This window comes from Maniola hyperantus, chromosome 4 (genome assembly GCF_902806685.2).
Source record: "Maniola hyperantus chromosome 4, iAphHyp1.2, whole genome shotgun sequence".
In the NCBI taxonomy this organism is placed as follows: Eukaryota; Metazoa; Arthropoda; class Insecta; order Lepidoptera; family Nymphalidae; genus Maniola; species Maniola hyperantus.
Genome location: NC_048539.1, coordinates 15,551,462 through 15,565,568, shown reverse-complemented (window position 1 = coordinate 15,565,568; position 14,107 = coordinate 15,551,462). Strand labels below are relative to the sequence as shown.

The window sequence follows — 14,107 nt, the reverse complement described above, 5'->3', positions numbered from 1 at the left end:
TACAAAACGTTCACACGTTCGCGTCTCTAACATCTCACGCGTTAACTATACTTAATCTATCCACGGAAAGAAGTTAGTATATGGTTCTCTCTCTCTGTTACGTCATAATCATCATCATGATCAACCCATCACCGGCTCACTACAGAGCACGGGTCTACTCTCAGAGTGAGAAGGGTTTTTGCCATAGTTTACCATGCTGGCCATGTACGGATTGGTAGACTTCACACACCTTTGAGAACATTATAGAGAACTCTCAGGCATAGTCTACCACGCTACGTACTATTACGTAATTCCATACAAATACCTAACAGAGACGAAAATCTGAGTGGGCGTTAACACCATTTTGAAACACCAACCAATCACAAAATTGTTTTCAAAAACATTTGAAATTCAATTTGAAAATGTTTTGTCAAAAACATTTGAAAATCAATTTGAAAATGTTTTCAAAAAACATTCGAAATTCAATTCGAAAACATACAGTAGTTTCGTTTATGCCACTTATTACCAGTACCATATCATCTTACAAATCCAACAACTGACTATCAAAAAGTTAACGATAGTACCAACTTTGAATAAATGATTTGATTTGTTTGTGATTGGTTGGTGACTCAAAATGGTTAACGCCCACTGAGATTTTCGTTTATCATTTGTATAAGATTACGTAACAGAAAGAGCCCTCTACTAACTTCACTTTATTTTAGTTTGTTTCTCTACAGTATTTTCCATTTATTAGATTCTATTTTTTTTAAATAGTACCATTGTGTGATACAGGCACATAAGTGTGACGTCATTAAGTAATGGTCTACCGCATAAATGTTTGTAATTGAAGACCACATACAAATTAGAGACAACAAACATGCAGTGCTTCTACGCTTACTTTGTAACTCAATATACATACGCAAATTATTACATTACCAATATATACAGATATTGAATATTTTAATTACAAAACAATTCAAGAAAATATTTACTTCATAATATTAATAAGCTAATTTACAATAATTATTTTTCAAACGTATTTAGTGCTTTCAATTGTACACCTACAATAAATATTGTTTATATTAAGATTGTTGTTATTCAACAGGCAGCCTTCGATGGGTGCACAGCTTTATAGTAAAAATAAAGAAAGCTAAGAAATCGTACAATGCAAACTTATCAAAAACTATTTTTAAATCACTAGAACTCCCTATAGTTACTAGATAGTTGATATTTAGAGAAACAATATGAAATATAGAATAGAAAACTCAGATTCGATAGGAATTAGTATTGATTATAACCTAAAGCTTATTAGGATTGCAATGAACAACAGAATAAAATGAAAATTCGTGAAGTAATTTATTAAAAGGAGAATGTCCAAAAAATATACATTGTAAAGTGTTATGTGGTGTTTCGTATTATTTCATACTATAGTTACCATAAGCCTCTCGTGTTATTCGTTGAAATAGAAAACATAGAGTCTAAATAATAATATGTATAGAATAAATGTAAAATAATTTTTAAATTTTGATAAAATATTATGATAAATAAAACCTACAATTGTTTATCCTACTCCATATACTCTGCATTCATCTCATTCTCTTGAAGTTTTGTTGTCTGAAAGTTTCACTTCTACCGCGTGTGAACTGCACACATGTTTTTTTTGAGCATTCTCCTTTGTCTTTATGGTCAATACGGCTTAAATATTTCGTTTTAATGTAGCTGCCTGTGAGATAACTAAGCAATCAATTAATATAACCACATACTACATTAAATAACTATTTTAAAATTTTGGAAGCAACGTTCTTTCAGACGTATCATAAGTATTCATGGATTAAATGACTAATATTGTACATAACATTTTGTATAAATATTTTTAAATTTGAAGTACGATTTGTTAACTTATTACAATCCATATCGACGACTAAATGAGTCACATGACCGCTTCACATAAACCATACCACATAAATAATAAATGATTAGTAAACGACACTAACTAACGATAAAAAATGTTACTGTGTAGTAATGTATAGAACAAAAGTGACCTAGCCCAGTATCAAGATTTTAGTTAACTTAGAAAAGTCTAATTTTAGAAAAAATAAAATAACGCTGAGTTAGATTCACAATGATGGATGGATTTTTAATTTTTTGGATTAGGTCAGTTATGTTTTGTACGATATTTTTTAAGGAACATCACAGCGGCACTACGTGCAAATGTGTTTTTAATTTTAAACTCGCGCGCATAGACATACTATAACTGTAATAATCTAATAATTAATTATTTATTTGCAATAATATTAATTTCGAGATTTGTTCAAATTTAAATCAGCCTTAGATTAAATATCAGGGTAGCAATTTTATTTCCTAGGCTGTAAGGCTGCGTTTACAACAACGAGAATATCTAGCGAAGTGTGTAAAATCCGCCAATAGGATCTCTTCATATTCATAGCCTATTTCACATTTACTTAGTATGTAGCGGTATAAAATACGCAATGAAAATGTAGAAACTCTATTGGTCACACATGGACATATCCTTAGTCAAAGACAGACTGACGACCGACTACAGTAACGTTTGAGTATTTAATAGCGTCTTTAGTACCTACTATACTCTATTCACGGAGAAAAGCCTTAGTATAGGGCTCTCTCAGTCAAATGACAGAGCAGAAATCGCAGTGGGCGCTAACCGAGGTTTTTTGTCTTTGTCGTTTGTATGGGATTACGTAACAAAGAGAGCCCTATACTAACTTATCTCTGTGGATAGAGTATAATTGTTTGATATATTTAACATTTTGTACGTACAACGAATGTCAAAAAGTCAAAGTTAGGGACAGTCTACATACACTGTGATGTGCTTCAACTAATATCTTGTAATGTTACGTATGAGAAATAATTAACATGGCAAACTGCACTAAGTTAACATGCTCGTCAGTTAGTACCTCGCGTGTGTAAGTAACTTAAGTTAGTACGCGCCGACCCGCTTAACGCCGTCTGCGAACAACCATACACACTATTGCTACACCTTTGCTAATATTATTTACTAAATCAAATATTTACAGGGTGTTTTATTTATATTCAAACAGTATGAGGAAATTAACCTCTTAGGTTTCGTTTCTGCTGACGCGGAGCTGGACGGAGTGGAGCGGACCGTGAATTGGCTAATCACAGTGCACAAAATCTGCACTCCGCATCAATAGAAACTGTGTAATTGGTCAATTCACGGTCCGCCCCGCTCCACCCCGCCCCCCTTTGCGTCAGTGGAAACGCACCGTTAAGGTCCGGTTTCCACCCGAGCGGAACGGAGAGGAGATGTGTTCAGTTTAAAAATCAGATTTTTAAAAGATGATCATTTTGTCACGTTATCTTTTAAGAATGTGATTAGTCGACTGGATACAAGTCGTCTAGCTCGCCGCTAGGCATTTTTTTTCTGAATCTCTATTGCTTTAAAAATTCCCTATTCAAGCCCATATAAATAAATAATACACTCTGTATACTCGAAATATTGCAATATATATCTAGTATTACTTGAAACAAAAAAATAACATATACAAAATTAATCATAAAATCTATCTTTTAGCATTTATTATAAATAGCTCGATGCGATACTATATTAGCAAAGGGGAATGTCAATCGGTTAATTCCCTTATTATTATTTTTTGTAGATAGTAATTTGTTACTTTTACTTTGAAAATGAGCGAAATATTACGCTATAAAGTATAAACATACACAAAGAATACCAGGCCCACACTCAAATATGCAGTTATGGCTGTTACATCACCCAGTTTTTTTTTAATACAAATAAGCAAAGCTGATTATTTAGACGTGTCAAATCGAAACAACACAAACGTGTAAATATTCATATAAAATTTTAATACTTCCATCTAAAGTAGTAAGTATACCCAGTGGCGTGCAATTCATAGAGGCATAAAAGTACTGCTTACCCTAGTTAAAACGACATTTTTCTTTATGACCTGCCATTCCATAGGTCTATATAAGGTGTATCTAAGGCCTATCTTATTAATGCTTACCCTGGCTTCGGACTCTGTGCACGCCACTGAGTATACCTATAAGTGTGCAATCATGGGTAATTTTTTGCGGACACTTTTTCGACCACTGGCAGCATATTATCTTGTACTTTATTGATCGAAGGATGATAGTTTCAAATCGAGTTCATAGTGTTATAATAGTACTCGGCAAGAAACTAAAGGCGTGATCTTGGATGCGCAGTACAATATTGGGTCTCATAAGTGGACACTACAGCTTATGATTGTTACATCATCCAGTTTTTTGTAATATAAATAAGCAAAGCTAATTATTTAGACAAACACGTGTATTATCGAAACAAAACAAACGTGTAAATGTTCATATTATAAAACATCAAAACTGTGTAATCGTGTGTGAATAAAAATTTTTGGCGGACACTTTTTTGACTACTGACAGCATATCTTGTACTTTATTCATCGTAGGATGATAGTTTTAAATCGAGTGGTTCATAGTGTTATAGTTAGTACCCGGCAAGAACCTAAAGGCACGAACGACCTGATGTGCTCAGCACGCATATATTGGGTCTCATTGGCGATTGGTTTGGCCACCATACTCTGCCTCCCGCATTGGTTACCGCACGTCTTCGTACAGACTGCCTGTCTGCTACGTTTCAATGGTCCATCTGCACCGATCTTTACGCAATTTGCTACAGAGAGATAGCTTGCATCTCAGGAATGGACATAGGTTACTTTTTGTCCTAGTAAATCTAGTTTCTATGGGATTTAAAACCTAAATCCAATTCAACGAGGTTGCGGGAATTACTTACTTGATAAAGAAATAGACATATCTCGGAGATGGACATAGGCCACTTTTTATCCCGGAAAATCAAAGAATTTGGGATTTTTAAAACCCTAAATCCACTTGGGCACTTTCAAGTCCTTTAAATATAAAGCTTTAAAATAAAGCGCATCTATCTAAGCTCAAGCCTCCGTGCCGGTTACAATAACATTTGTGGCGATCGCATTAGAGTTAGGGACTAGTTATAATGCGCACAGTACGCTGCGTTTCGCCCGCAATTAAAATTGTATAAGCACTGCCAGTGTTTGATGATTCCCTGCACATAAATCTCAGATCCGCGGGGCGATTCGTTAGCACAATGTCCAACACTGAATGATAGCCACAGAGCTCACTTGACATTTGTTGGTTCTACATTGCAAAAATTGTGTATTTTGCCTATTTCCACAGTATTATGTCTTACGGAGTCTTGCTGTGGGGTAAAGCGGCAGATATTGGGAAAATATTCGTATTACAAAAAAGTGCAATACGTGCAATTTATAATTTAAAACCGCGCGATTCCCTACGAGAGATATTTAAGGAAATAGGTATTCTTACAGTAGCTTCCCAATATATTTACAATAATATAATTTTTGTACGACAAAACATTCACAGTTACAAAAAAATCAGTGATCTCCATGATAGGCAAACTAGAAACAAAAATAAGCTAGCTACTCCTGCGCTCCGCCTCTGGAAGGTGCGAAAGTCATTTGTGGGAATGAGTGTAATATTTTATAATAAAATTCCACAAGCAATTTTAGACTTGCCTTTACACAAGTTTAAAAAATGTGTTAAAAGTATGCTCCTAAAAAAAGCATATTATACAGTCGCAGACTATGTAAACGATAAAAAAGCTTGGATTTGACTCGCTCCAGCAATGCACGGGGCTGCAATGGCTTGTATAGTACGGTATAATAACATTGTAAATTGAAAAATTAAAAAGAGCAACCGCCGAGTTTCTTGCTGGTTCTTCTCGGCAGGAACGGCATTCCGAACCAGTGGTAAATTAAACCTGACTATTCATAAGCACTTTTAAAAAGTTTACATGAATAAAAAAACATTCTATTCTATTCTATTCTATTCTATTGCTGCTTCACTGAGTGATAATAAAATAATTTTGCGTAGAAAATCTTCAATGGATTAAAAATGAAATGAGCTCGGTTATCATTCAGTGTTAGAAATTGAGTTCGCGAATCACCCCGCCGCGCTGGTCTGGGGTAGGAAATGACTTGATTTAAAATTCATACAATTTTAATAAGCGAGACGCAGCGTACAGGGCGCGCGCTTCAGAGGCCTGGGACAACCCTCCACCTCCCATGACCGCTCCAACCTCTCGGTTATATGGCCCGAACCGCAGGAGGGGGAGGGCGGGAGGGAGCGTAAAGGTGCCAGGCCGGCACCACGGCGGAGCAGCAGCGGGGATCTCAGCTGTGCTAGTGACGCCTAGCCCCCAAGGGGGGAGAGTGAGCATAAGGGACAAGGAGGAGACATAAAATAATTTGTAAGGAGTCAAGAAGACGCCCCGGGGAAAACGCCAAGAGCTTGAGGGGCCTGTTATAACTTGTAACATAGAGCAGAAACAAAGAGGAGTTGGCCTAAGCAACTGTGCACTGTGATTTTCAACTAGGTCCTGACGTCATCACTGTGGGCGGGGCCTTAGTTAGTATGCTGTCTGCGTTCGTCAGGTTCACATATATTGAGACTCGTATTATCGGTGTGTTTTCGCGTTTTTAAGAACAAAAGGATGAAGTGTTGTGTTTTATCGTGTCAAAGTTATTCAGACAGACGTTCTGATGCTATGAATGGTATCACATTTCATTTGTAAGTAATTTTATACGTAATTTCTACACTTATTGACATCTAGTGTGAGATAGCTGAACTATGTAGTGACATCAATATATCGATGTTAGGTCGCTAAGCGAGTAGTTTTGCTACTAACCCGCAGATGGAAAATTGAGAAGTGGGCGGCGTTCCACAACCCCTCACCCCGCAAAATGTCACTCGATATTTCATAGGGAAATCTTAATACAACATCTCCTCTTTGTTTCTGCTCTATGACTTGTAACTAGTCCCTAAGTGTGCGGGTACTCACGTGGGTATGAGCGGCGCGGGCAGGCCCTGCGAGGGCACGGGGCGGCCGGCGGGCGGCACGGGGCCGCCGCCGCCGGGCCGCGACGGCAGCGGGGGCGCCGGCCGTCCTGCGCCACCGCCGGGCACGGGCGGCGCTCCTCGCTGCCCCATGGAACCTGTTCGACACACCAACATGTAACACAACACGAATCTATACTTAATATTATAAATGCGAAAGCATGTCTGTCTGTCTGCTAACTTTTCACGGCCCAACAGTTTAACCGATTTTGATGAAATTTGGTAGAGTAAGCTTATATCCCGGGGAAGAACACATTATCCTAGAAAATAAAGAGTTCCCACGGGATTTTCACGGCAACATCTGTCTATAATATATACCTGGCTAGCTCAACTCGTAATACCTACTTGAAGCAAAACTTACTTATCGCTATCCCACTCCGACTGCCGAGCGAGAGGGAGAGATCGGACACGACTCGAGTTCGATCACTCGCTCTAATTTGATAGTCGAACTGGGATAGCGATAAACACTTATAACACTCGGGCTCACTAAGTCACGTGACTCGAGAAACATGAGAGAGATGAGTGTTAATGAGAGTAGCTTTTAACTTAAACGTCTTTATGGAGTGATGTCTGTATTTGGAAAATGCTATAAAGTGTATTCCCTGCTCATAGTCTTGTGTGACACGGGCGTCCTGACGGTGGTTATGATCCACAGCGCCTCTGCAAGTGTGGCACACTGCAGGCAATGTGACTACGACGCACCTTGTTGCGCAGGCGCGGCTCGTCGCGGGCCGCCGGGAGAGGGCGGCGAGAGGCGCGGGTTGGAGTCGAGGCGGCTCTCGAGCCAGTCGTTCTTGACGGGCGGCGGCACGGGCGTGCTGACGGTGGCCATGGACACGTCGCCGATGATATGCAGCGCCTCTTTACACGCGTGGTACATGCGCAGCATCTCCTCGCGCTTGAGAGCCTCTTCCGGAGACTCCTCCATCATTTGCGACTGTTGAACGAGAAAAATATTGTGTGACCTTTCACCCGACTATTGTTGTTTAGCATTGCATCAACACAACAAAACACCTAAGTAATTTGTACCTTAACATATTTTAGATACCTTAGTTTGGTGAACTTAGTCTAGTAAACAGAGCGTCAATTTCCAGTTACATTGTTTACAGGTACCCACGACACAGGACTACCTAGTGTGGGTACACTCAGAAAATGTTTAAATTTGACATTTTAAATCAATATTTTTTCATTTTCATTGTATCAATTACCTGATCGCCGGACGCGTACAGATGCGCGAGGAGTTCCCCGTTGATAAAGTCTTTGGCATTGTTGATGATCATCATCATGATGGTCTTGGGCACGAGGTCGCGAGTGGTCTTCGTCACGATTCGCATGTACGAGTCGACGAGGTTGCGGATGGTCTCCACTTGCCGCTCCAGCTGGGGGTCCATACTGCTCGTACCTGACGTATCTGAGCTCTGGAATCAAAATAGTTCTCCATGAAGTTTGGACCCTCACAAATTAATTAATATAGCTATTATGAACGTGCGAACTGAGTCATAAATCATTTTTACCAGACCTCTCGGTCGCAATTACAGGCCTTATGGTGGTGTGTGTAACAGTAAAAAAAAAGTTTTTTTCGATAGCTACTGCTCCTGCTAGCCCCAGTTACCTGCGTCCGAACGGCATCCCTTTATGGATAACGACTTCTATGGCATTCTCACAGCCCTATGATGGTAATGATTTATGTTCGCACGTTCATAATGGCTCAACTGTAGCGTTTGGCAGGCATGCGAGTTCCTGTATAAAGCTTTTGTCTAAGTCGACTAATATGCACTGAGTTTTGTATGAAGATGATAGATCGCGACCTAGTTGCTAAATGTCAAAAGATAAACCCCTTATATACTGCATATATTTTATGATCTCACTCGCCATTGTAGCTCTACTTTTAGTCCACTTATCTGTCGTCTATTCCTCTCTTATTTACTGTTGTATTTTCATTTATATATATATATACATACGTATAATATGTGTATTTACTTTATTTAATTAGTACACCCCTTCCGCTTTCTTTAATTTTTATAATATCCTCTACCCTAAGGTTGCCTGGAAGAGATCGCTATTTTAGCGATAAGGCCGCCTATTGTACATGCTGTATTTGTTATATGTCTATTGTTTTTGTTTTGGTGTACAATAAAGCATATTTTACTTTTTACTTTTACTTTACTCTATGAGTCAACAGTCATGTCAAAAGCACAATTTTATCCCTAATTTAAAGGTGGAACCTTACGTTTGACATAACAGTTGACACATAGAGCAAATATGGCGAGTGAGTTCTCAAAATTTATGCATTATACAAGACTACTATAATACTTCTGCAAATTCTGAGAGCCAGGCTGTCTGCGCTGACCCTAAAGGTATGATTCCGAACCACGCTACACGCAGCAGTGCTGCCGCAACAGTGCTGTCGCGGCACTACTGGTTCCCATACAATCTCTATAAGCTTATATGAGATTACATTACGAGCTAGGCAGCAATGTAGCGGCAGCAATGTAGCGGAACATTGCTGCCTAGAATCTCATATAAGCTTATAGAGATTGTATAGGAACCAGTAGTGTCGCGACAGCAATGTTGCGGCAGCACTGCTGCGTGCAGCGTGGTTCGGAATCATACCTTAAACGTTTGACATATTATACTCTATCCAAGCATTAGAGGAACGCGCATGTCAGATAAACGCTAGTATAATCTAGGCCGTTTATTGACGAGTTTAAATATATTCCTATGATATTTTAGCCTGTACTAAATCATGCTAAGATTAAATTCAATATCCATGTTATGAAACCCATAACCAGCTTTATGGAACTATGTATTTGCTGTAAAACTGCTAAAGGTACTTGTGAAAAACATTATTTTGACAAACTTGCTTATAGTGCGTACATTTTGCGTGATCCACGCGTCGTACACTTTTTTCGATTAAATATTATTATCTCTCAATAGCTCAACGGGTAAAGGACTGGACTGAAAACCGAAAAAGGTCGGCGGTTGATACCCCGCCCGTTGCACAATTGTCGTACCTACTCCTAGCACAAGCTTGACGCTTAGTTGGAGAGAAAAAAAAATTAAAAAATTCCACCGTGAGGAACGCGATCTAAAGCTCACATTTCTATCTGACTCAACTCACAGGTTGAGTCGGAGTAGAGTCGGCGTCAAGTCTGTGCAATGCGTGAAGACCTTAAGGTTTTTCACAAGTTCCTTTCACAATGTATCTGCTTGTACTTGTTATGCTTATGTTTAGTCAATTTGTAGTTACATTTGACTAAATTCTGTATGTTAGGTAGTATCAAAATACGTTAGAAGTTGCGTTTTTTCACATATCGTTAATTTTATATCTAAAGATAATTGTATAGTTTGTAAATTAAAATGAGTAAAAAGAGTCTGGCGTAAAAGTAGCTCTAGAAGAAATCTACTACAAAATACAAAATAGCAGATGAAACTATAACAATCAGTCAGAACTTTAAAACAATGTGATACATTTATGTATAGCTATGTTTAAAAACTATATATAATTTGAAAAGCTAGTTTTATTCTGTACACGTAAAATAGCCATGCAAATTGCACTGCCTATATACCCGCGATTTGTCCGCGTGGATGTACCTAAGTTATTTTAAAATCCCGTGAGAACTCGTTGATTTTCCGGGATAAAAGTAGACCATGTCCTTCCCCGGGATGCAAGCTATCTCTGTACCAAATTTAATTCAAATCGGTTGAACAGATGGGCCGTCAAAAGCTAGTAGAAAGACAGACAGACACACATAATATTAGTATGGCAGTATGGATTAGAAGCAGCCTAAAATAGCAAAAAAACTACTAATCACCTATTTTTGTTAGCTAAGTCGTACTCACCATCTCCAAACACTATGCGATTAGATTAATTAACTTTTACAAACACAGCTGTTTGTGCAAATGGACCAAAACCAATAGTTGCGACGTCACAGAAAACTCTCACATTGTCTTGAAGCCAATGTAATACAAAATCCCCATGCAATAGGGATGATGACTACTAGTCAAATCTATATATACTTTTTATCAAACGTCAAAACGCTTTCTTAGCAAGGTAGCTTGTAGGAAAAAACCGGCCAAGTGCGATTCAGGCTCGCTCATTGAGGGTTCCGTACTACAGTCGTATTTTTTCGACATTTTGCACGATAATTCAAAAACGATGATGCATAAAAATAAATAAAAATCTGTTTTAGAATGCACAAGTGAAGACCTTTCATATGATACCCCACTTGATATAGTTACTTACTTCGAAAATTGAAAATACTAATTATTAGTTCATGAGGACAATTTAATTTTTTTTTGTGTGATCTAACCCTAAATTAACGGTTTTCCGATTTTTCCCCAAATGTCAGCTATAAGATCTACCTTCCTGCCAAATTTCATGATTCTAGGTTAACGGGAAGTACCCTGTAGGTTTCTTGACAGACAGACAGACAGACAGCAAAGTGATCCTGTAAGGGTTCCGTTTTTCCTTTTGAGGTACGGAACCCTAAAAAGTACAGTACGCGGCCAAAATTAATGTACATCGGCCTTCAGAATGACATTTCGGGCGTGTTGAGCGTTGTCTCTGTCACTCATACCTATATGACGTTTTGTCGGTCTCAATGCCAAAGACAATGCTCTAAAAATCTGCTATCTAAATGCTAAATGTCGATGTTACATTACTTTCGGCCGCGTACTGTACATAGATTTGACGTAATTTAGCGTACTTTTTTAGTTAAATCGATAGTTTGAAATGGTTAGCAAAACTTAAAAATAACAGAGGGCGTGGATTTTACGAATTTTGGATGTTTCTTCCTCTTCCATCCCTCTATTTAATAGTCTAGTATAAAATAATCTATTTTTGACATAGACATCATCCCAATTATCGTGAACAACCCAACCCTAAAGTCATACAGTAGCCGGCAAGAAATATTGTACATCGACCTTTACAATGAGAATTCGGCTTTGTAGAACGTTGTCTATGTCACTCATACCTACATATGTGACGTTTTGTCGGTCTCAACGACAGAGACAATACTCTACGAAACCCCTATCTCTTTCTAAAGGTCGATGTACATTATTTTCGGGCGCGTACTGTACCTACAAATATATTCAATCGCATTTGTTTTGTCTATTATATACAGCACCAAAATCCAGCTCACAAGCTTTATAACGCATTAAACTTACACTCTTATTTCCACCCAACCCCGGAAAAGACGGAAATAACTAAAAATAAAGAAACATAATACTTAAAACACAAAACGCAAAATAGAATAACACACAAAAACTATAAGCTGGGTTCGATATAAAGGAAAATAATACACACTTTTTTACACACAAGACTAACACACAAAACCTATAAGCTGGGTTGGTATAAAGGAAAATATTACACACTTTTTTTACACACAAGACTATTAGATCTACTAAAGCCGTCTAAGAAGGAATGTTTTATAATTGTTTATAGCCTGTTCGTCGGAACGAGCTACTAGAAAAGAAAGAAGCCATGAGCAAACGAGCAAACGGGTCACCTAATGTTAAGTGATTATGCCGCCCATGAACATTTGCAGCACCAGAGGAACTGCCGTTGCCGGCTTTTCAGGAATTGGTTGGTTGATTATTTATTGTTTATAGAGAGCCAGCGCGTGCCAGACCTTCGTTATTTTATAAAAGCTGAAGGTTTTAGGTTTTAACAAAGCAGAGAGCGTATTGTCCCCAAAACTGGGAGGAACGCTTGTTTGGATCAGGGTGGCTTTAGGAGATAACAGGTAATAAAGGTGTAAAAATCTTACGTCAAAGTACATTAATTTTATCTCGATATCGTACGAGGAAGGCACGGGCAAAAACTAGAAATCTTTAAGGTGCTTTGTAGTATGCAATATAAATGCCCCCTTAACCCTATATTTGTAGGGAATGGTCACATCAACTGACCAATCACGATTATATTGCATCCTTTTCAATTCTATACAATTGTGGAAGAGGGAGAGCCCTATGTTAGCTCGACTCTCTGAACAAGGTATATGTTTACTTGTATTTACAAGCATAATAAAGGCGTAAAAGTAAATTAATTACTGCCTAGTATACATAATTCTTTCAAAATTTACAAATTAATAGGCAGTTTTAATATAATAGAATAGAAGAAAAGAATATATTTTTATTCAAGTAGACTTATTACAAGTGCTTTTGAATCGTTAACTAGTTTAATTTACCACTAGTTTGGAATGCCGTTCCTACCGAAAATAACCAGCAAGAAACTCGGCGGCGGCGTAATTTCACTCGTCTAGTATAGAATGGTGTTATTTGCGTGTAGTATGTTAGTGAGTACAAATATCGTGAACACACAGAGTTTAGCGTGGCTACTACACAGCAACTTTCAACATTTATTTCATTAAAAATTAGTAAACTACATGCCTCATGCCACATTTTAAAACTTAAATGTATTTCAAGAAAAAGAAAAACACGATTCTTATCAAACAATATCTAATCTTTTAATTTTAACATGGAAACTAACTAGTTTTAAGAAAACATTCTTGAAATTCACTCTTTGAATAGTCGCTTATGAACTCAACATTATTAGATTATATGAGATTGTGAGTTATGAACATGTAGAACCGAAAAAAAAGCCTTTTTTGACAAACCTCAGTTCCTTCGCTCTGTGTCGCATGACAAAACAACAAATATACTGTACTTACATATTACACTGTATAAAAACGTATTCGTAAATATACCAATAAAAAATATAAACTCCATACTATTTCCAATATTATAAAGCAATACACTGCTTGTACAGGCTAGTTTTTACAGACCGAAATAAAAAAGAAAAATATAAAGGAAAGAAAAAAACAGGCAAAGGGAAAGAGTGCAAGAGTAAAAAATATACAGACCTCGTCACCGTTGGCTGCTTCAGAAGTCTTCTCGGGATAGACTCCAGCTCTGAGGAAGGAGGCTTTCCAAGAGTCTACGTCATCTTGGTTTTCGCAAGACAACTCTAGCTGCTTGTAATCCTAGAACAAAATTGTGACTTAGGTCCCGAAAAAAAAACTAATGCGCGTGGCCGCCATTTTTGTGACGTCAGCACTAGACTGCAGTTTCGAGCTGATGGTATATTTTTACTAAAATATACGTCAAATGACGTCAAAATGTCATTATTTCGATGGTAATGAGACATGGTTCCAGCGCAATAGCAATT

General features: G+C 37.8%; 2 protein-coding genes across 5 annotated transcripts in view; one reads left to right on the top strand and one right to left on the bottom strand.

Annotated features, from left to right (window-relative positions):
• LOC117997127 (uncharacterized) overlaps positions 1-14,107 on the top strand; it is a 103,663-nt gene that overhangs the window by 23,303 nt on the left and 66,253 nt on the right. The window lies entirely within an intron of this gene.
• The window catches only part of shi (dynamin-1 shibire), a 50,440-nt gene that overhangs the window by 8,995 nt on the left and 27,338 nt on the right, over positions 1-14,107 (bottom strand). For 2 of the 3 annotated variants that reach the window (XM_034985598.2, XM_069498090.1), the window contains exons 12-15: positions 13,803-13,922; positions 8,148-8,357; positions 7,642-7,876; positions 6,884-7,037 (exon numbers count right to left, since the gene is read on the bottom strand). In XM_034985598.2, the coding sequence (XP_034841489.1) occupies positions 6,884-7,037; positions 7,642-7,876; positions 8,148-8,357; positions 13,803-13,922 (719 nt within the window). Of the gene's footprint in view, positions 1-6,883; positions 7,038-7,641; positions 7,877-8,147; positions 8,358-13,556; positions 13,572-13,802; positions 13,923-14,107 lie in introns of all 3 variants that reach the window. The other variant, XM_069498091.1, reaches the window with a different exon arrangement.